Source organism: Barbus barbus, assembly GCF_936440315.1.
Source record: "Barbus barbus genome assembly, chromosome: 32".
NCBI lineage: Eukaryota > Metazoa > Chordata > Actinopteri > Cypriniformes > Cyprinidae > Barbus > Barbus barbus.
The window spans coordinates 28,176,283-28,200,540 of NC_136760.1; the positions used below are offsets into that span (position 1 = coordinate 28,176,283).

Consider the following 24,258-nt stretch of genomic DNA (forward strand, 5'->3'; position numbering starts at 1 on the left):
TGGTGATTTTGTATTTAAAACGCATTGAGTTTATTAGTACTATTACAGAAATCTGACCTGCTTCATTCATGTATGACGGACAAATATGCATCACATTATGTTTATAAACTAATGTTAAAACTAATTTAAACTAAATATTACATGCAATTCAAATACATAAAATCCTATTTTAATATGTTGTTTTTTCTTTTTATTATTGTATTGTATTTTTATTTGGTTATTTTATTTATTTGTTTTTTTATTTTATTGTAAACAAAAATGAAACAACTTGCTGTGCTTCTGAACCACCTTTTTCCCCCTGATTATTCACCTGTCATGTTAAAATCTCTCAGAAAGTTCAAGCCATGTGTTTGTCAGTGCATTTTGTTATTCAAAGTGTAAGTAATTTGCAAAGAGCAAAAGTGTGTCATATTTACATTTTTACCAGTGCAAAACATTTTTTCAGTGACTTTAGTCAGTGTGTGTTTTCATGAGCTTTTTCTCTAGTTATTATTTAGTCAACTGAGCATGTGTGTGAAAAACTGTTTGTTTCAGAGACAGACGTGGGAGTCGTGTGGCACACAGTCCTGCAGAAGCACAGAGAGGGGGAGGACAAACCGACCGAGTGACGGACAGCTGTGTGGAGATAAAAAAGTAAGAGCCACAGTCTTTGTCCTTGAGCTGAAGCTCCTACAGAAAAACAAGCACATCACTCAGTCAAAGCTCTCCTGTTCATCGCCTAAAATGAGCTTACTGCTTTTGTGGAAATAATAAAAATAAAAGTTCATGGGAAAGCAATGCAATGCAAGCCTTGTGTAAACAATGCTTGAGTTCCTGCAATGCTTGATGAACCACTGAACAGCAGTAGATGTTTATCAGCCTTTATCGAAGCAGGCAGCAGAGATGTTTCTGAATGAAAGTACTGAACGTTCTGTTCTATTCTAGCTGATGTTGATTGTACATTTCTGTATTCAACAAAAGGGCGTTTCTAACTCTACCGCTGGGTCCTAATGCCGGAAACACAGGGTGGAGCTCATGAAAAATGTATTTCATAGCAAAAAGAAAGAAGAAATTATATTTTGCGAGAATGGAAAAAAAATGAAAATTTTATGACTACTAAGATACATAGAAATTAAACATTTTCCATGAAAACTGATTAAATGTTTTTTATTCCTTTTGACATTTAACGCAGTTTTAAATTAAAAAAAAAATCTCCAGAAATTTTAGTTTCGATTTTTGTCATTCTTATAATTCTTAATTAGTGATCCTTGTTATATTTTCATTATAATAACTTCTTGTTAATGATAAATTAAAGGCAGTACAACAAAGGCAGTGATGTATATGTGTGTGCGTGTATATATAATTTACATTTACTTCTATGAACTTATTGTATATTTACATACACACACACACACAGAATCACACGAGATGTGTGTGTGTGTGTGTGTGTGTGTATATATATATATATATATAGCTTGCCTTTAGTATGAATTAATTAGTATTAATATAATATAAATACATTTTAAATAATATAGGTTTTAGAAGAAAATCCTTATGGTCTTTCAAATAGGCTTCATTTTTAAGCAAAATGTATCTTTTGTTGTTGTTGTGAAATATGAATTGAACATATTTTTACAGTTTCTTATGCATATATTCAGATTTGCATATTGCACAAACTTTGCTGTTTTCTCAGTAGAATAACAGACTGAGTTGTTGTTGATTTCATGGCAAGATTTGGGTCATTTCCTTATTGCCCATAAAATATATGATCCTCAATAGTGCGAGATGTAAATGACGTGGGACGGTATGTTTTGTTCCTGGACGGGGAACACGTGTCTTTGTTTTTCTGCGGTTCCTCCTACAGTCGGGGGGAACTGTTTGTCCTCCTCTGCTGAAGTACATCTGTGACGTCTGGCTTCCGTCCAACAAACCTCCATTGCATTATATATAGGAATGTGTGCATGAACTAAAATAAAAGTCCAGCTAGTCAGTCTCTGAGAGAGAGCTTCATGTAATAGATTTCTTGAGCTTTCGACACTTAATTTGCTTTGGTTGCTTAATTCTTTGTCCTGAAGAAACAGTTTATTATTCACAGTTGAAGTTGTCAAAGGCTTTCATTCAAATGGACAAACAGCTTTAAGTTTTAACCAGGAAACCTTCCAGCTATTATTGCAGCATTTCGTAGAAGTCGTAAGGATCATTATATGGCTGTAAATGAGTTTTACTCAACATGTTTTGATCCAAAGCAACCTGGTGTTGCAATTTTAGTCACCCTCCAGTTCACCATGTTTTAGGATTAAACTCGCAACCTAGTTATAGATCAATAATGAGGAGTATTTTTTCCAAAGCTTTTTCCCAAAGCAACCACATCTCTATGAACAATAATGATTGAACAAACTCTACTTATTCAAGATTTTTTATTTGTCACATACACAATTATACAGAATATAACCAGCAGTGAAATGTAGGTAAGATGGGTACTTATGACACTATTCGTGTGTCTGTTACATGGAAATACATAAACCTATGGATGTAAAGTCAGAATTGTGTGGAATAAGGTCAGAATTCCAGAATGGGAAGTCGTGGCCTAATGGTTAGAGAGTTGGACTTGTAATCCAAAGGTTGCGGGTTCAAGTCTCGGGCTGGCAGGAATTGTAGGTGGGGGGAGTGAATGTCCAGCGCTCTCTCCACCCTCAATACCACGACTGAGGTGCCCTTGAGCAAGGCACCGAACCCCCAACTGCTCCCCGGGCGCCGCAGCATAAATGGCTGCCCACTGCTCCGGGTGTGTGTTCACGGTGTGTGTGTGTTCACTGCTGTGTGTGTGCACGTTGGATGGGTTAAATGCAGAGCACGAATTCCGAGTATGGGTCACCATACTTGGCTGAATGTCACTTCACTTCACTTCACTTCAGAATCACGAGACGTAAAGTCAATAACAAGACGTAAAGCCAGAATTATGAGATGTAAAGTCAGAATCACGAGATGTAAAGTCAATAACAAGACGTAAAGTCAGTATTGTGAAATGTAAAATCAGTATAGTGAGACGTAAAGTCAGAATTGCGAGACGTAAAGTGAGAATCATGAGATGTAAAGTCAGAATCATGAGACAAAGTCAATAACAAGACGTAAAGTCAGTATTGTGAGACGTAAAGTCAGAATTGCACAATGATATGAAGTCAGAATAATGAGATGTAAAGTCAATAACAAGATGTAAAGTCAGTATTGTGAAACGTAAAGTCAGAATTGCACAATGATATGAAGTCAGAATAATGAGATGTAAAGTCAATAACAAGACGTAAAGTCAGTATTGTGAGACGTAAAGTCAGTATTGCGAGACGTAAAGTGAGAATTGCGAGACGTAAAGTCAGTATTGTGAGACGTAAAGTCAGAATTGCGAGACGTAAAGTCAGAATTGCGAGATGTAAAGTCAGAATCATGAGACAAAGTCAATAACAAGACGTAAAGTCAGTATTGTGAGACGTAAAGTCAGTATTGTGAGATGTAAAGTCAGAATTGTGAGACGTAAAGTCAGTATTGTGAGACGTAATGTGAGAATTGCGAGACGTAAAGTCAGAATTGCGAGATGTAAAGTCAGAATCATGAGACGTAAAGTCAATAACAAGACGTAAAGTCATTATTGTGAGACGTAAAGTCAGAATTGCGAGATGTAAAGTCAGAATTGTGAGACGTAATGTGAGAATTGCGAGACGTAAAGTCAGAATTGTGAGACGTAATGTGAGAATTGCGAGACGTAAAGTCAGAATTGCGAGATGTAAAGTCAGAATCATGAGACGTAAAGTCAATAACAAGACGTAAAGTCAGTATTGTGAGACGTAAAGTCAGAATTCCGAGATGTAAAGTCAGAATCATGAGACGTAAAGTCAATAACAAGACGTAAAGTCAGTATTGTGAGACGTAAAGTCAGAATTGCGAGATGTAAAGTCAGAATCATGAGACGTAAAGTCAATAACAAGACGTAAAGTCAGTATTGTGAGACGTAAAGTCAGTATTGCGAGATGTAAAGTCAGAATCATGAGACGTAAAGTCAATAACAAGACGTAAAGTCAGTATTGTGAGACGTAAAGTCAGTATTGCGAGATGTAAAGTCAGAATCATGAGACGTAAAGTCAATAACAAGACGTAAAGTCAGTATTGTGAGACGTAAAGTCAGAATTCCGAGATGTAAAGTCAGAATCATGAGACGTAAAGTCAATAACAAGACGTAAAGTCAGTATTGTGAAACGTGAAGCCAGAATCACAAGATGTAAACTCGATTTGTCTAAAGATTTGTGAGTTGTTGTAAATAAGAAATAAAAAAGGTAAATAAATCATGTATAAATCATGTATTTACTGGGTGACTGTAATTTAATGCTCAGAAAATCTGCTGTGATAATACATGCTAAAATTGCATCCTTCCTCAGGACAGGTGTTTTTTCATTCACTGCGTCTTTAAGCACATTTGGCAGGGGTCAGATCTTCAGTTGTCCTCAAACCTATAGTTCTACTGAGGTGTGAAGAAACAGCCGGCCTTTCTAAAAGCACCACATAAACGTGTGCGATAGTCTACACTGATTAATGCAGAAAAACTCTTCTGACAGACATTCTGAGGCCCATTAATGTTTGTGTATTCATGCGATTGCACTGATTCAAATGCATTATATGCAAAAGCTGCAGCAGGATTTGAGGGAAAACACACCCTTGGCTAGCAAACAGAAGACAGGAATGTGCTTGTCCATGTGGGATGGTCTCTGCTGACCAGCAACAGGCCTTCGTTCTAAACTAGGAAACTTTTAACCCTTCATGAACCTCCCCCGACTGAAGACTAGTTTAAGGTTTTTAAGTTTGTTGGAGCTTTCTAACGTACCAAAGTGTGTTAGTTTCAGGGATTTCATGTGAAAACTCCCAACAAATTCAGACCACTTTTAGTACTTTAAGTTTGGTTAAAATGTGAAAACAGGGTTAATGTCTTCTTAGACTTTTTAAATTATTATTTTGGATTAAAAATACTAAGGAAAGTGTATATTTATGTCTTTTACACTATAAAAAAACATTACTGTTATATTTGACCCATAACATTCAGTTTTCTTGGAACATATAGGTCGATTCTGAGACATTAATTTTTTTTTTTTATTTGAATAAAACCAGTTTTAGATGTTTGCATTTTCAGCTTATCATTTTTGTTTATTAGTGTAACTATTCATCATTTAGCATTTGACTGCATGGATCTGGCTGTTTATTTAGTCATCAGTCATTGTGTGGCTCCTCTAGCACGTACTCAATGAAAACACATCTAGAGTTAGTATTTCACAATTGTCTCGATTCGAGATGCAAATCACTAAATCAAACCACAAACAAATGCGCAGACGTGAGATTCGCCATTGCATGTCCTGAGTTGAAAACAAAAGGTGATGTGAGAAATGCGCAGACAATAGCCACGCTCTCATTGATCGGCGCTGCTTCGTGTTACCAGGCGAACTTGGGACGCGAAAGACGTGACATAAACTCCGATTGGCTGGAAACTCGCAGGGGGCGTGGCCAGCGCGTATATAAGCAGGCGCAGAAAGGATTGCGTCAGTGTTTGCAGGACTCACTGCAGATACAAGCCGCTGCTGCACTTACTCCGCTCTTACTCCGCTTTGTTGGTCTGTGGTCTTTGTGACGCACTGTTTCATCTGCGACAATTCATCACACCTGAGGATCTACAGCACTGAATATCGGTAAATGTCTTATTTGATGAGTTCCAGTGTTTAAACAGCGCTGTTTTTAATTGTCTTCATTGTTGTTCATTCAAACCTTGGAGATCAATGCAAGACAAAAGTATGCTGCATTTCTGATCATCACTATTTGCTGCAATATTCACAACATCAGCACTGCTAAATCATTGAAATAACTGGCAGATGCATGCATTTTATTTTATTGCTTAGTTAAAATGACGGAATACTTTGTTCTTTGTCAAGCAGAATATTTTTGCTTGGTGTTGTCTCAGAACAATTATGCAAGCATTTTTAAATGAGAAGCAAAATGACTTTACATATTTTCAGAAAAGAAATCTCAATATTTAGTGAGTTTATGCTTCTTAAAACAACAGAAACCTGTTAATGGGGACAGGAAAAATAAACTTAATTCAAAAGGAAAATTATTTTCTTGTCTTGTTTTATGCATAAACTAATTTTCCAATACAAAAGCATTAACTTAATTTTTCAGAATGCAAAACTTTATATCTGTAGTCATTTTGCTTCTTGACTTATGAATTTTTACATTTGTACTGGAAAAGCCAAGAATAATAAAAAAAATTGTCCTGCAATGCACCAGCTGCTTTTATGTCTGGTGCATGAATAATAAAACCAAATCTTCTCTCTTACAGTCATTCTAAAACACAACCATGCACGAGGAGCTTATTTCCAGCCTTTCATCTGAAGACTCGAGTCTCCCATCCACACCAACATCTGATGCTTCATCCAAACGCTTGTCCTGGAGCAAACTGATGCAGAAACTGCACAGCAGCCAAAGCCTGGACTCCGATTCGGACAATCACAGCAGCACAGACGATGCATCAGATGCAGGTAAACACTCACGTCTTGCACAAGTTTCCATGCATACATTTTCCAACTTGGATTTGAAGTTCTCACGCAAGTTCTCGAGTCTAATGCACGCTTGCATTCGTCTCCCGCAGGTTCCATATCCCTAGCCGATCTGTCCGAATCGGACTTGTTTTTTGACCCGACCGAAGAGGCATTGTGTAAAGAAGTGGTGCAGCTCATCGCACTTAACCTGACCGACGCCAAAGACGGCGTCTTGCACTGTTCCAAGCTGCTGATTCCCGAGAAACTCCTGGAGCACATCGGCCAGGAGCTGGTGCATCTGTCGGTCAGCGAGCCCTGTGGCCTTCGCGGTGCGCTCGTTGACCTTTGCGTGGAGCAGGATGGCAGCTGTGAAGCCGTGGCAGAAATCTCAGTCGACCCAGATCTAGTGCCCACCTTCCAGCTCACGCTCGTGCTGAGGCTCGACTCCCAGGGCCTTTGGCCAAAAATCCAGGGGCTTTTCGCTGGCAGATCGCCTTCGTCTCCGGTTGTTAGACATGCACTTAAACTGAGCACTGGATTTAGAGTTATTAAAAGAAAACTGTATTGCTCTGAAGAGCTTTTGATTGAAGAATGCTGAGCCTGACTGACTGATCGTACATGTCATGAACTTTTACTAGGTTTTAAAATGAAGCTGATCTCACGAGAGGCCTGATTGTAGGACTGTTTAAAGCAGTGAATTACCAACTTGTACGGCATTTGTAATGCAGATGTAGGATATATAAAAAAAAAAAAAAAAAGACTTTAATACAGTTCGGTCGGTATGTTGCACTTTTGCTGATGTTGAGTTTTTGGGCTGCTGTTGAAATGTTTACCTCAGGTTTATGGAAACCAAATGTGGCAGCTATTTTCCATGTAACAAACTTGATGTTTTTCTGTTATTCAAGTGCCAGATTGTTCAAAGATGTGTGGATGCAGTTATTGCTCCCTTAGATCAAATATAAGAGGTGCTTTTTTTTTTATTTTATAAACGATCATATGCATATTCCATGCATCTTATTTATTTGATATTCAAATGCTATGGGTTCTTTTTTGTACTTGAACAAAATGCAGAAAATAAATTATCTTTTAAAAACATTGTCTATTTTTTGCTGCATTAGGCCAATGACCGCAATTGTATGTTAGATTTTAGACATTCAACAGATGTTTTTATCTAAAGCAACTTGAATTACATTAATGGTAAAACATGCATTATCAATTTATGCATTCTCTGGGAATCAGGAAGAGTAATTTTATTGCATTTACTTTATAGCATTTTAATTGCAGCTCCATGCAGAGACTTTTTATTTTATTAAGTCTTTAAAAACATGCTTCAATGAATTAATTCAGGTGATTTGAGTCACTGACAAAATACTTTAGTTTTGATCAGTATATTTATGTGCTATCTAAATACTATTTTAAAGAGATATGCTGTTTTACGGCAAATCGCATTACAAAGTTAATGCATTAATTATGCTTTGTAATGCACCTTATGATGCATAGTATGATCTCATGAATAACTAACAGTTATTATACATCTATTCATTGTTACACCTTCAGACAGTATAATGCATTAAAATACATGACCATCAACCAACTTCAGATGCAACAAGGAATCTACAAATATAATGCATTTTGATTCCATCACGTGCTCCGCAATGGATGCTCTGCAGTGAATGGGTGCCGTCAGAATGAGAGTCTGATAAAAACATCACAATAATCCACACCACTCCAGTCCATCAGTTAACATCTGGAGAAGACAAAAGCTTAAACAAATCCAGCATTAAGATGTTTTTAACTCAAATACGAGTCTATAATCCATAATAACACTTCCTTCAGTGAAAAACTCCTGTCGTCTCTCTCATCAAAATCCAGCCACATATTTGTTTAGAGCTGTTTTGTCTTGTAAATGCTGCTTGATCTGTGCAGATTTCTCTCCTGATTCAGACCAGAACACTTTTTCACTGGAGGAAGCGTTATTATGGATTATGGACTCGTATTTTAGTTAAAAACGTCGATTACTTGTGGATTATTGTGATGTTTTTATCAGCTCTTTGGACTCTCATTCTGACGGCACCCATTCACTGCAGAGCATCCATTGCTGAGACATTCCTCCAAATCTGATGAAGAAACAAACTCATCCTAATCTTGGATGGCCTGAGGGTGTTCATAATAGTTCATTTTTTTGACCATTATTATCATGTTTGGGTCAACTATTCCTTTAAGTGAAGAGCATGACTTTCTCTCAGCTGTTTTGGGGCAGTTGTGGCCTAACGGATAGAGAGTTGGACTTGTAACCTGAAGGTCGTGGGTTCGAGTCTCAGGTCCGGCAGGGATTGTAGGTGGAGGAGTGAATAACCAACACTCTCTCCATCCTCAATACCACGACTGAGGTGAGACCCTTGAGCAAGGCACCGAACCCCCAACTGCTCCCCGGGGCTGCCCACTGCTCCGGGTGTATGTTCACTACTGTGTGTACACTTAGATGGGTTAAATGCAGAGCATAAAATCACATCCCTTTCCCTTTTTTATCAACATTCCCCACACTGGTTTTCCTTTTTTTCAGACGGGTGACTATGAACGTGCAGAAACACATGATTCAGCTCAGTGTGGCATCAGCTGACATCCTGCGTCTAAAACACTCATGCAAACTCACACACCCACTCGGCGGACAGTGGCACGTACAATCTTTATTTGTATTCAGAGTGAAATAACTGTAGTGTAGTCTCTGTCAGCGATGAAATAGTTCCACTAAAGTCATGTAGAAAATAAAACTTCATATGAAATAAATATTCCTATTCAATCTTTCAATAAATATCACCTGTGTACAGCAGCCGTAGTTACTCCTAACACTCAGGACAGTTAAAGTCAGACGCATACGCAATAATTTAATCAGTAGGATCCCTGCATAGATAAATCTCAAACATACAAATATAAATCATTAAAAAGACATGATCTTGATCTAAACAAACTCAAATAAATATATGCAGATATTGTTGTTAGATCTCCAGTCTGTTTCATTATGTAGAACCAGATTGATGATTCCTGCCAGAGCTGAAAATGAGGCTGAATTTAGAGAAACAACACCATGAACTTTAATCCAGGCCAGAACATTCAGACAGCGGGGAAACGTCCTTCATCCACAGGAGTCCAAAACACCAGCTCTGATTTCTCACACACACACACACACACACACACACACACACACGCTATCCTTAGTATGCATGCATGTACACACACACACGCAATCCTTAGTATGCATGCACGCACACACACACACACACACACACGCAATCCTTAGTATGTATATATACACACACACACACACACACACACAATCCTTAGTATGCATGTACGTACGTACACACACACACACACACACACACACACACACGCAAGCCTTAGTATGTATATATACACACACACACACACACACACACACACAAAATCCTTAGTATGCATGTACGTACACACACACACACGCAATCCTTAGTATGCATGCACACACACACACACACAATCCTTAGTATGCATGTACGTACGTACACACACACACACACACACACACACACACGCAAGCCTTAGTATGTATATATACACACACACACACACACACACACACACACACACAATCCTTAGTATGCATGCACACACACACACACACAATCCTTAGTTTGTATGTACACACACACACACACACACACACACGCTATCCTTAGTATGCATGTACACACACACACACACACACACACACGCTATCCTTAGTAGGCATGTACACACACACACACACACTCATTCATCCCTCAGTAAGTCTTTCTAGTCAAGTTCAGTAGTTGCTGCAATGCTCAGCCCTGTTTTTCGAACAAATGTATTTACAGTCCGTATGGCGTTCTTCCATATTCCAGACTGGAGAGATTGTTTTTGGAACCTGTGCAGAAAATAAATATTGATATATTAATAATATTTATTTGAAGAAAAATGAATAACCTATTGTTTAATTAATTATTTGTGATGAAAATGCAACATTCCACAATGCACAAATATATATATGCATATATCAATATTTACCTAATGACTATAGCCATTCAACATTACAGTATAATTGAGAGCTATCAACTGTAACAAAAAAAAAAAAAAACTTCTAATTTAAGTGAACTTAAAACCATCTTCACATAAACCCGTTATAATAAAAGTCATATTTAGCTGTGCCCTTCAGCAGAAATATACAGAAATTTAAATAACACTACATTCTAAATGAATCCTTAAAGCTATAAATGTTCTTTTTTCCCTCTTTTTTTCTTTGTCCTTTGATTAATAGACATCACAGCAGCTGGTTATTAGGTTATTTTGGCTGTTATTTCTTAAAGAGCTCCACTGCTGCATCATATTTTCTCTCAACTCTTTATCTTTTCTGACCCACTTCAGGTCTTAAAGTCTCTGTTAACGAGCTGATGAGTTGAATCGGGTGTGTTAGATGAGTGAGACAGTGCTGGGCTGCTCCAGGACAGTTTGGAAAACCATTTCAGACACGTTCTTAAATGACTCATATAAACTATATTACATGCACGCACAGTTTTAATGCAGCTTTAATCGCCTTTTTGGTAACTTCATGACTTAAAGGGTTAGTTCACCCCAAAATGAAAAATCTGTCATTAATTACTCACCCTCATGTCGTTCCAAACCCAACTCGGGGCAGAAGAATGGTTGAGTAAATTGTTATTTTTGTTTTCTTTGCACAAAAAAAAAAAAAAAAGTATCCTTGCCACATCGCAAAACTGAAGTTGAGCCACTGATGTCACCTGGACTGTTTTACCGATATCCTTACTACGGTCCTGGACCTGGGAACATTTCAGTTGTGTTGCTGTCTATGGAGCTCTCCGATTTCATCAAAAACATCTTAATTTGTGTTCTGAAGATGAACCAAGGTCTTACGCGTTTGGAACGACATGAGGGCGAGTAATTAATGACAGGATTTTCATTTTGGGGTGAACTAACCCTTTAACTGACCACAACATTACAGGCTCGTAGTTTATTTTGCGCTTTGATATGAAAGGATGCAGGCTACAACGAGCGCTGGTGACTTTGTGCGTGCAATTTAGGTGCTGCGAGTACAGTACCGTTTCCACACTCGTTTGACTCACGCCTGATGCTGAAGTGAAGCTGGAGCACGCGTCTGAAACGTCTCCCGTTTGATGCGATCGTAAAGACGTTCTGTGACTGAATAAATGCACTTTTTATCAAGAGAAAAAGTGACCGAAGCAGCAGTTGTGAGCGGGTGGCCAACCCAAGGCTCCGCCCCTGCGTTAATTGCGTTAAATATTTTAAAAAAATAATAATCCTGCATTAACACGCTAATTTTGACACCACTAAAATTATATATATATATATATATATATATTACACATTTTTTTGTTTTTCCAGGTAACTTTTTCTTGTTTGTTTTTCCTTAATAAATATTTATTGTTTTTACAGTTATTCATATTTATTTAATATGTTTATTGTTGATGGAAGTTAAAAATCAATCAATTTCCTGATGAAGAATATACGCAGGATTTTTTACTTTTAAAACAGTTTTCACACACAGTTTGGCATTTAAAAAAAAAAAAAAGCAGTGTTGTTGTGTCAGGCCGCTCATTTGAAGGGGTCATATGATGCGATTTCAAGTTCTCCTTTCTCTTTGGAGTGTTACAAGGTGTTTGTGCATAGATAAGATCCCTGAAGTCGCAAAGACTAAAGTCTCAAAACCAAAGAAATATTCTTTATCAAAGTTAAGACTCGACCACTAAAACAGCTCATTCAAACACACCCCACATCTTGACGTCAAGTTGTGGAAATATTGTTCACGCAAAGAAAGAAGGCATGGTTTCAGTAACCGCAGTAGTGTTGATGAAGCCATGTCAGGGAGACACTGTGTTTCTAGGTGAACGCAAAAGCACTTTATTTAAATCATTAAGATTAGTTACAACAGAACAGCAATGCATTTTATGGACGAGCGTTTCGTGAACCTAGGAGAGGAGGTAATTCTGACTTTGCTATGACAATCTGGCGCGTCTGAATCAGCGACTGTAAGTATGTTTTGTTATTAGTTTAAGTATTTGCTATTGACTGTTCAAATGCAGAGTTTTGCGCTTAGTGTGTGTGTGTGTGTGTGTGTGTGTGTGAGAGAGAGAGAGGGGGGGGGGGTCACATCACAGTGGAGTCAGCTTTCTTAATAGCGGCTTGTGTGCAAACACACATGAGCATCATCACTGTGTCTGTCACGCGACTCTGTTCCCGTCTCAGGCTTCAACTGATGGTAAAACTAAGGACATTATTAACTGTCTTTACATTTACTTTGAAAGCTGAAGCTCGCAATTATGGTAAGGGGCGTATTTCTGGTGTTCGGCCAATCATAATGCACTGGGTCAGCTGGCCAATCAGAGCAGACTGTGCTTGTCGGAAGGAGGGGCTTTGAGAGAGGCGGGGCATAGAGGAACTACAATAATGTACAGTATTTGAAAAATAATGTGTTTTTTGAACATTAAAGCATGTCAACATATTCTGTTACACCAAATACACAAAATAATGATCTTTAAAATAGCATCATATGACCACTTTACACAAAACACTTTTTTTATAATGATCTAAAAGTGCCTTTTACTCTGCAGGACCTCAAACTACCAGCTTAACTCTGAACATTAAACTGAGACACCACTAACTATCTGAACGCAGTGTTGTAGGTTTGATTCCCAGGGAATGCATGAACTGAAAGTAAAGTGGCTCTGGATTAAAGCCTCTTCCAGATGCATGAATGTGAGTGAAGCAGGACTCAGAGGTCAGATGAAGGTGTGGACGGATGCGGTGCTCACCAGGTATAGTGCAGTGATGCTTCATCTATCCGTGTAAAGACGCCTGAACCTCAGACAGCCGAGAGCAGCTCGGGGTTCCCATCCGCTGAGCCCGCTGGTACAGATCACTGTCCCCGAAATACCGCGCGCGGTACAGCAGACCCTCCTCTGAAACACACACACATACACGAGCCGTGCTGCCAAATGAGTATGAATGAATGCACATGGGTTCATTTTGAGCTACGGGCAAAAAAAAAGATAAAAATGTTGATTTGAGGTTTTCTCAAAAATGAGTTCATTAAGCCCTCATCTAGTGATCCCAGTGCTCCAAATAGCAATTAAACATCTAAAAATATCTTTATCTGTACCTTTTCACTCTCATCCGAAGCGCACACATAAAGCGCTCTATCCAGATACACATATACACAGATATACAGCAGATCAAATATATTAAAGTATTCACACAAACATGATCTGTAATGTCTTAAGTGAACGTTTGAGGAAAAACATCGGATATGTAACATTATATTAGATCCGTGCATTACTGTCTTAATATATACAGGCCGTCTGTCTCATTAATATTAATCTAACAATAAAAGAAACGAGGGGATCACTCACTGCTTGATTGAACTGCTTTTGTAATTTAATTTTAATAAACACACTTAAGTGATTTTTACATTTTACTATTTGTTTTTCTTACTTGAATGCTTATGTTTGGATGTAAAATTAAAAAAGTAGATAATACACTTGTTTTTTCCATCGGTTCCTATTTATAACAACAAAGATAAAATAAAAATGGCTATATTGTGATTATTAATCTAGTAATGATGATTGAGAAAAGAAGTGGGGAAAAGATATAATGTTGGCGAGTTTGCTTTGAAACCTCAGAAAACTTTTAATCAGTTTTTCTCTAAATTGACTTAACTTTAATCGTACATCATTTTGAAGGTCTTTTAAAAATAATTTTTTTTTGGAAAATTTGCTCATTTTGCCAGCACAGGTCACATTTTGGCATAAATGAGCAACTCATGACAGAATTTAAAAGGATAAATCAAAAGTCGACTCAGATGACGAAACGCTGTTTGTTCAGCTGGGAATAAACATGAGTGAATCATCCAGTGAAATGGGTGTGAGCTTCCCTCGAATATCTCCAGAACTCAAGCGGAGTCATCAAACGTGAGACGAATGACGTTAAAGGAAGTGAGAAGCCAGTTGTGACCGGCTCTCAGTGAACGAATCAGCTTCAGTTCACAAACAGAGAAGAGTTCAGACGTGTGAGTCATGAAGAGAGACTCGCCTGATTCTGCTTTAAACTGGCATATAGTCTGGAATCATCTGGCTGAACTCACTCAGTTATGATTACGCAATTACTACAAGCTCTTAAAGGTACAGTCCACCCAAAAACAACAGTTCTGTCATCATTTACTCACCCTCATGCTCCAAACCTGTATGATTCACATGATTCAGTGAATGTTTGTTTCCCTTTCAAAAAGTTTGGGGTCAGCAAGATTTTTTTTTTTTTAGTGCCAGTAAAGACATTTATAATGTTACAAAATATTTCTATTTCTAATAAATGCTGTTTTTTTTAACTTCATCTGTGAATCCTGAAAAATAAAATGCATCCCAGTTTCCACAGAAATATTGAGCAGCACAACTGTTTTCTACATTGATAATAATCAGAAATGTTTCTTGAGCAGTAAATATGCTAATCATGTAGTAATGATGCTGAAAATACCGCTGCAGATCACAGAAATAAATTACAGTTTAACACATATTCACATAGAAAACAGTTATTTAAAACTATAATACTAGTTTTTACTGTATTTTTGATCAAATAAATGCAGCCTTGATGAACATAAGAGACTCTTTTTAAATAATCTTACCTACCCACAAAAATATATATCAGAGCGAAAACGGCTGTCATGAGGTATGAGAAAAAACTTGCATGAACATGGTGAATATTTGAGACCTCAAGTTAAACTCATAATGATTTCAGTTTGGGTTGGCTTGTTCTTCACATGACCAATCATATTAGTTCAGAAGACTTGCCATTTGTTTTCCATTTTTGGACCTTGACTGTGTGTGTGTGTGTGTGTGTGTGTGTGAGAGAGAATGTGTATGTGTGTGTGTGTGAGAGAGAGTGAGAATGTGTATGTGTGTGTGTGTGTGTGTGAGAAAGTGAGAATGTGTTTGTGTGAGAATGTGTGTGTTTGTGTGAGAATGTGTGTGTATGTATGTATGTATGTATGTATGCATGTGTGTGCGTTTTTGTGATAAATGAGGACATAAATGTGTATAATGACACAGGGATGACACAGGTATTACAAGGTGAAGGTGACTTTTCAGGACATTGCCCCATGTCCCCACTTTTCAAAACACTTATAAATCATACAGAGAGAGGTTTTTGGGGGAAAGTAGAAATACAAAGTCTCCTGTGAGGGCTAAGTTTAGGTGTAGGGCATTAGCACACACAGTTTGTTCAGTATAAAAACCACTACGCCTATGGAATGAACCCACTTTTCACAAAAACAAACGTGTGTGTGTGTGTGTGTGTCACGTACTCTGTTGTTTCTCTTTCCAGCAGTTGTTCCTGAGGTTGGAGATGTAGTCGTCCTCCACGCTGCTCTCCACTCGTTTCAGATTGGCACCGCTGTAGTCCTGAGAGAAACGCTCGTTCACGTAATACGCCACGCCCAGATTCTCCGTCACGCGCTTGTGTGTGTGACCCGCCGACCTGTGTGACACACACGTGAAATGAGATATTTACAGAAGGACATGATAAGTAACACAGAGAGAGAAAACAAGCACACGCTGAACTTGAATACAGTATATACTCAATATATTAGTACCATTGATATTATAGTTTCTGTTAATATTTTGGATTCATTTTACTTTCTGTTTTAGTAATTTTGTTGTGTAATTTTATAATTTTTATTATTATTATTTGAAAAATATCCCTAGTTTCGTTAAATGTAAATTTTTAGCTATTTTAGTACATCAGTAAAACTAAATTAAAATGAAAAATGTTGCCTTGCAATTAGCTAAAAAAATATATTTTTTTTATTTTATATTATACATAATGCTTTTGTGCATATATACATATACACATTCACATATACGTATATATATATACATACACACATTTTAGCTAACTATAAGTTAGTGTGTTGTATAAAGAGAGCACAGAGGGTCAGAGGTCACAGGTTTCATGCACAAGGAGGAACTGTCCACTCAGACTTCTAGATGATTCCTCTGCATGAAGATCAGTCAGGGTCAAAGGTTAAGAGTTCACACATTCTCTCTCGACCAATCAGACGAGATCTCACATGATAGCTGTACGGCAGATGCATTCTGTCTACGGTGTTTCCTTTAAATTAAAATGCTACATAAAATAAAAGTTCAAAGTTCAAATGTTACCTTTACCTCAGGAAAGCCATTTAATGCCCATAAACTAGAAAAATAACTGGAGAGGAGCATTAATATATATATGCATTATATAACATTAATATAGAATAAATCTCTCATGAACGTTTTTATTATAGCCACAGTTTAAAGGTTTATATCTTAAAAACAAATTAATTTATAATGTAAAATGTGGTATGTATGTGTATTTTATATTTATTTATGTGTGTGTGTGTGTGTGTGTATATATATATATATATATATGTGTGTATGAAGAGTTCAGATGCTAAAGCCTCTAAATGGCGTCTGATAATTTATTCTAAAGTGAGCATTTTTATCCATCTCCTATGTTCAGGTTCAGTAATTTTAATCTGCATAAGTCCTTTTCTATGCAATTAAACTGAAATAACAACATAAATATAGGAGCCTGATAAAAATGCTGAAGAAAATTTCAGACGGCACTTAGACACACACACACACACACACACACACACACACACACACACACACACACACACACACACACACACACACACACACACACACACACACACACACACACACACACACACACACACACACACACACACACACACACACACACACACAGAGAGAGAGAGACACACACACACAGAGACACACACAGAGAGACACACACACACACACACAGAGACACACACACACACACACACACACCTCATTTTTTATTTGAGTGTTAACTACAAAATAAATTTGATTAACTGATTTTTAAATAAACTTTATTTTCAGATTCAGTTTTCAGCTAAATGAAAACTTTCATAACCATTTTGGTAAAAAAAAAAAAAACCACTGTTGCAAAACTGGTCCAAAAACTGTCTCTGGAATCACAAGACAGAAACTGATCAGGGTCCAGAACTCGACCGGTCCGAAGCGGTTCATCGCGACGTAAGAACCTATTGATCGGGCGGCTCACGGTGACCCGGCATGGACCGACATCTCCGCAGCATCAGCGATCAATACAGAAGACCAATAAAAAATACTGATGCTTGCTTACTTCATGAAACTAATAATGATACAAACTTGAAAATAGTGTAGCAGAGCACTTATCCTTGGTTATATGTACTCACAAGTATAATAACAGCTCTGACATTAAATGAAGCTGCCTTTCAGATTTCTAGGTCACTCATCAGATGTAAGCATACGTCAGTGACATTGATCATGTGACAAAAGGTCAGGTTTCCTTCAAGCAACAGATGTTCTTTAGAGCATGCAAATCAAAAATCAACAGTCACTCATTTGTGGCCAAAAATTAGTCCACAACCTGAAAACAAATTTAAAAATGTACTAAATATCTTCATGGAACATGATCTTAATATCCTAATGATTTTTGTCATAAAAGAGAAATGTATAATTTTGATCCATACAATGTATTGTTGGCTATTTCTACAGATATACCTGTGTTACTGATGACTGCTTTTGTGCTGCAGGGTCACATACATACATAAATATATATATATATTCAGTTCATATATTCCATAACTCTTCAGTTAGACCCCACAGAATATACTCTAAACATATATACTTATTTAATACATATATTTAAAAAAATGTATTTCTTCTAATAATTTTATTTATGAGTTGTAGACTTCATATGTATATGTAATAAGTATAAAATAAATAAACAAAATAAATGCACTTAATTAGCAGAATGAAAGTGACTGGCTTTTTAATTAAAAAAAAAAATATTTCATTCACTTATGCTTTTAATTGTTTTTTTCCATGTAAACCACTTTGTATTACCATTGTGTTTGAAATGAGCCATGTAAATAAAATGATGCCTTCCTGTGCAGATAATGAAGTTTAAATACTCCTGTACCTGCTGTAGAACTTTATGTAATCTATTGATTCTGATAACGAGAGCGTTTGTGTGCTTAAGATATCTGAATGTGCAAATGTTGACCACTGGAAGAGCAACTGTGCCGTTTAAAGTGTGAAAGTAGATAAAAAGAGAGTGACAGAGAGAGTGATACTGATAAAGAGAGAGATACGAGACTCACAGTCTGAAGCTGAGACTGTAGGGCGGGTTGGTCACCATCATCTGACTGAGCGCTGAGACGATGACGAGGATGAGGATGGGCATCAACTGCATGAGAAGAGCAAGACCGCCCTAAACACACAAACACACACACAATCATATTAATCAGTCATCATAACTCTCCATAATTCTCCAGCACAGTCTGATCTACTCATTACGTCTCATTGCCGTCCTCTGCTGTTTCATTCAGAGAATACAGCTACAGCATCTAGAACTGCTGCAACTTTAGAAGCCATGCTACTCAGTGAATGTTGTACATTCATTTAATTAATAGAATTTTATAAATGTTATATTTTATAGTTTCATTAATTAATTAAAATAGTTTTATTCTGTATATAATTGAACAATATTTTTTTAATATAAATATATATATATAATTTTTTTTGTAATTTATATTAATTAAAAAAATAATTATATAAAATAAAATTATATATAAAACATTACAAATATTATAAATTTACACAATTTTATTAATTTATTTTATTATAAATATTATAATTTTACTTACTATATATATATATATATCAAATATAATTTTATAAGTAACAATTTTTTTATTAAAAACGGTTTACAAAAACATAAGTCATTTTAATATTGCAAGTATTATATTTATATTTGCATGTAATAATAATAATAATAATAATATTATAAATTGTGTGTATAATGCGTATGCAATAAAACGCATTTCTTAATTCTTATGTAATATGAAAACATAAAATACATTTGTCACTCCACAGGACTGTTGAAGTGACCTGCAACAAAAGCTAAGAGGCTATTAAAAATGATGAAAACATGAGAAAAAGCATTTTCCCCCATTCACTGACATACAGCTCAACCTAAAATGGACGTTTTCATATTATTTACTCCAAAACACAGTTTAAAACAGAGCTCGTGGGTCTGAAGATGTTCCTCACCCCTCTGTGTTCTCCTCTCTCGGCGTGATTCTGATTAAAGCGCATCCGTCCATTACTGTACATGTGAACATTACCTGAAAAAAACACAGTCATGTCTTTATTCAGAGCCTCAGGGACTCATGGGATTGTATGTGACATCTGTGCAGTAAGAGCTCTGAAACACACTGATAGAGACACAGATGACTACCACAGCTACTCCACAACAACTGCCTTCTATGACTCAATCATGCTTATTTCATTTAGTTAATAGTTTGGAAATAACTTTCAATTGTTCTTTGACTCTTATGAAAACCTTCAAGTATGTGTCCAGGTTATATTTCACCCCAAAATTAAGGATAAAAATATGTAATAATATATTTGCTAAGAGAAAATGATTACAGAAGAACAAAAACACTGTATTCAAGTGTATTGCAGTAATGTATGGAAGCTTGTTACCACCACAGAATAAAAAATAAAAAAGTAGTGCTGTCAAATGATTAATTGCATGCAAAATAAAAGTTTTTGTTTTCATAATATATGTGCATGTACTGTGTATATTTATTATGCATATATAAATATACACACACATACAGTATATATATATATATATATATATATATATATATATATATATATATATATATATATATATATATATATATATATATATATATATATATATATATATATATATACACATGTATATACATTTATATTCATATAATTTATATTATATATAAATATTTAATATATAACCATAACATTTTCTGATATATATACACGTGCATGTGTTTATTTATATATACATAATAAATATACACAGTGCATGCACATATTATTTAAACAAAAACTTTTATTTTGCATGCAATTAATCGTTTGACAGCACTAAAAAAAAAAAAAAAAAAGATAACTTTTCAGACTTTTTTCCTCACAATTGCAAGTTTTTGCAAGTTGTGAAATTGCGAGTTTATATAAAAAAAATCAGAATTACGAAATATATATATAAAAAAAAAAAAAATTTTAACTTAAATTTAAAAACTTTTTTTTTTTTTTTATTCCTTGGAGACAAGCTTCAATAGTAATGAAATGTTTTTATGAAAATGCAAAAATAAAAATAGTTATTTCTGCAAAATATAATTTCTTAATTTATATTTTGATTTTATGGTGAATTTTTGAACGAAAATACCGTTTTACAGCCAGTAAATGTTCTCAATTCAGTGTCTGCTTCTGCTTTCATCTCCCAAGATGCCCTTCAGCCTCACAAACACACGCTCAGACTCACTAGAAGGGAAGCCTCCTCCGAAGAACATATTGAAGAGATCCTCAGGTGAAATATCGGCCTCGAAGTGTGTGTCGTTGGTCTGGCTGGATCCGGACCGGGCCGAGCCGCTGCGCTCCTCTCCGAACTGATCGTACTGCCGTCTCTTTTCCACATTAGACAGAACTGCATACGCGTTTCCTATGGCTGCAGCACAGACACAGTTACACAACAAATACAGGACATGGTCTACTTCTTTAGTACATTTCAAATAAATCCTTCACGCATCACGTTCCAGATGTTAATGAAGAACAAACACTGTTACTGCAGATAGACTGCACTGCAGCCAAAGCCAGCGTATGCCGCTCTTTACCTTTAAACGCCTCCGTGGCTCCAGGAGCGTGATTCTTATCAGGGTGGAACTTTAATGCCAGTTTTCTGTAGGCTTTCTTAAGGTCGTCTTCACAAGCATCTTTCTGCACGCCAAGAATCTCATAGTAGTTCTTACACTGCTTTATTCTGCCAGACCAAAAACACAACAGACTTCTTAGACTGCGTCTGGATCAGAGTATTAATAAAAATGGTTTTCATAAATTGAAATAAAGCTGACCAAACTATAACTAAATATAATTTAAAATAAATTAATTAAAGTTAAATATAAATATTTAAAAAGCAAAAATAAAAAGTGTAAAATTACTAAAATGTAAAGTAAAATTAAAACTCTATAATAGTATAGAAATACTAAAATAACACTAATTTGGATTTTATTAAATAAATATAATTATGACTAAATTAAATAAACCGGGGGGGCAATCGAAAAATAAAAAGATGACAAAAGCACATTACTAAAAACTCAAATTAAATCTGAAAATATAGAATAAAACCTAATGAACACTACAACAGCACATAAATAATACTAAAATAACATGTCGGAGTATTAAAATTACTCAAACTAAATTTGAAAAATACATAAAGCTCAATGTAAATAAACACATTTAACATTTACTAAAACTTATTCTGAAATAAAACTAACATATAAAAAAAATATTATAAGTACATTACAAACTTACTAAACTTAACTTAAGAAAATTTGAAAATATAAATATAAAAGCCAATTCAAAATGTTTGTATATACTATAATAGCATTATATAAAAAATAGATTTAAAAAAGTAAATAAAACACGTCTGTTGATGTGTATATATTTAGTATAACTAAATTCCTGCTTTTGGTTCAAGAAACCTTGACTAGATTTATAAATGGACTAAAAAAGACCAAATAAGACTAGTTTATGAGTCCTTTAAGAAGCGTCTGGCAGGAGGTTGTTTGGTCAACCGCTTGAGTCGAGATGTTTTGTCATCAAACAGAAGCTGTGAGACACTGGTGATGTAAAAACACTGTACGCACCTCCTGACGGCCTCGGCCTGCTCAGGTGTGTAGGGTTTAGTGGAGTCGACAGGTGCCGCTCCGTTAGACCTGCGCTGACGAGCTTCTGTGGCATCAGCGGCTCCTGCCTCGCCGTTCTGCTCCAGAGACGCCAGCAGCTCTGAGAAACAACCAGGAGTCGTGAGTAAAACACAGGCAATCAACACAACTAACGTGAGAGACAGCGGCGCAGCTCCCATTACTTCTGGAAACTCTCATTCTGACGGCACCCATTCACTGCAGAGCATCCATTGCTGAGACACATTTCTACAAACCTGATGAACAAACAAACTCATCCTAATCTCGGATGGCCACATATTATAATTTTTTAGGTGAATTACTCCAGCATCATAGGATGTTAAGATATGGACTGTGTCTCATAACCTACTAAACTCAACTATAGTCATTAATATGCACATGCAGCACTACTGAGTGGGTGAGATGCTGACATAAACAACATTTAGGAACATCATCGTTTCAGCACGTAAACGTCACGCCCTAATATGCTGTCTAATGAGGCAGCTCACTGGGATTTGAGACACGGCCAGATTAACATGAGCTCTTCAATCTGACCTGTATAATGCAATAGTTACATCATTATCTTCATCAGAGCAGCAGCTCAGCAACACTCACACACTACAATAAACACTAACAAACAATCACATCTCTGTGTTTATAACCCCTGAATATATGAACACGCTCCGGTCTCTCTGCTGCTGTGTGGAGTGCTGTAGGAGGCTGATCAGGCCTGGATTATGCCGGGTTCAGAGCGCTCACCCTGGGCTCTGCGCGTCGGGAAAAGCCGCTGTGCTTTCTCCAGGAACCTGCGCGCTTTCTCCGGCCGCGCGTCCTCCAGCGCTCCGATCGCGATCTCGATGCATCGCTCCGCTTCATCCCTGTTCACCTCCATCACTGAGCTACTGAGATGATTTCATAAACACACGGAGCGCTGCGAATGCTGTCGGCTAATAATATTAATAACTGTTTCCTATGAGACCTGCAGGTGGCGCTCGTTGGCCCACAAAACGCAGATCTCTATTGAAACCCGTTCAAATCTCACGAGGTGTTGTTTTGTTGCTCGTATCCGTGTGGTATAATTATTTAAAATTATTATTTAAAATAATCCCTAACTGACAAACAAATTTAAATCTACTCAACCAATCGCTATAAGAACCGAATTAATCACTCTCGGCTGTGATTGGTTCATCCCGATCAACGCTGAGAAATGTAACAAGTGCCACGTGACTATGCTGTCTGGATTATTTTTACACTTAAATAATGACAGAATAGTATAAAAAAGGTTACTGTTTCTTCCATGTAAAGATTAGACATTATTTTTATTATGTTTCTAAATTATTTCCCATGTTATAGTATTCAATTTATTTAGGCTATTTATTATTATTATTTACATTTATTTATTTTTACTTTTTATTCCCTTATTTTTTTCTCCCATATTGTCTAATTATATGTGTCTGTTTGCTGTTAAATATGGCACTTATTGTACCTGGCCAATTAGAGACAGAGTCTGGGCCACTGACCCCTCCCATCTTATACATTTGTTTTAATAGCAACATCTATTCCACCATATTTTTCTATTTCTATGAATAACAGTCTCACCAGGCGAGTAATGATGACGTGTCTAAAATCAACACTAAATAAATTAAATGAATACAAGGAAATAGCATGCATTTCAGAAATTATATACTGCATCTGTACAACATATAATTTCCTCTTCTAATTATATAAAATTAGATTCATTTAATAAATAAGAATCAATATGCATTGGGCAGTCTAACAATAATAATAATGTGTCATGATGATGCTGATCATATGTTTGAT

At 36.3% G+C, this 24,258-nt stretch overlaps 3 protein-coding genes across 4 annotated transcripts in view; 2 read left to right on the forward strand and 1 right to left on the reverse strand.

Moving 5' to 3' along the window:
• Positions 1–24,258, forward strand: part of LOC306851923 (alpha-actinin-2) — a 349,741-nt gene that overhangs the window by 124,517 nt on the left and 200,966 nt on the right. The gene's annotated exons all lie outside the window — the stretch shown is intronic.
• Positions 535–7,633, forward strand: ddit4 (DNA-damage-inducible transcript 4). Of its 2 annotated transcripts, none has more exons than XM_079389841.1 (3): positions 535–633; positions 6,347–6,545; positions 6,656–7,633. In XM_079389841.1, the coding sequence occupies exons 2-3, from the start codon at positions 6,365–6,367 to the stop codon at positions 7,141–7,143; spliced, it is 669 nt and encodes a 222-aa protein (XP_079245967.1). In that variant the 5' UTR covers positions 535–633; positions 6,347–6,364; the 3' UTR covers positions 7,144–7,633. The 2 variants fall into 2 exon arrangements, with proteins under 2 accessions (XP_079245967.1, XP_079245966.1); XM_079389840.1 differs by lacking the exon at positions 535–633 and adding an exon at positions 5,556–5,699.
• Positions 9,213–23,418, reverse strand: LOC306852639 (dnaJ homolog subfamily B member 12-like). Its single transcript, XM_079389637.1, has 10 exons — positions 23,197–23,418; positions 22,402–22,540; positions 21,370–21,515; positions 21,021–21,203; positions 19,760–19,833; positions 18,808–18,917; positions 15,931–16,103; positions 13,391–13,537; positions 10,173–10,470; positions 9,213–10,030 (listed from the first exon to the last, which is right to left on the reverse strand). The coding sequence occupies exons 1-8, from the start codon at positions 23,327–23,329 to the stop codon at positions 13,416–13,418; spliced, it is 1,080 nt and encodes a 359-aa protein (XP_079245763.1). The 5' UTR covers positions 23,330–23,418; the 3' UTR covers positions 9,213–10,030; positions 10,173–10,470; positions 13,391–13,415.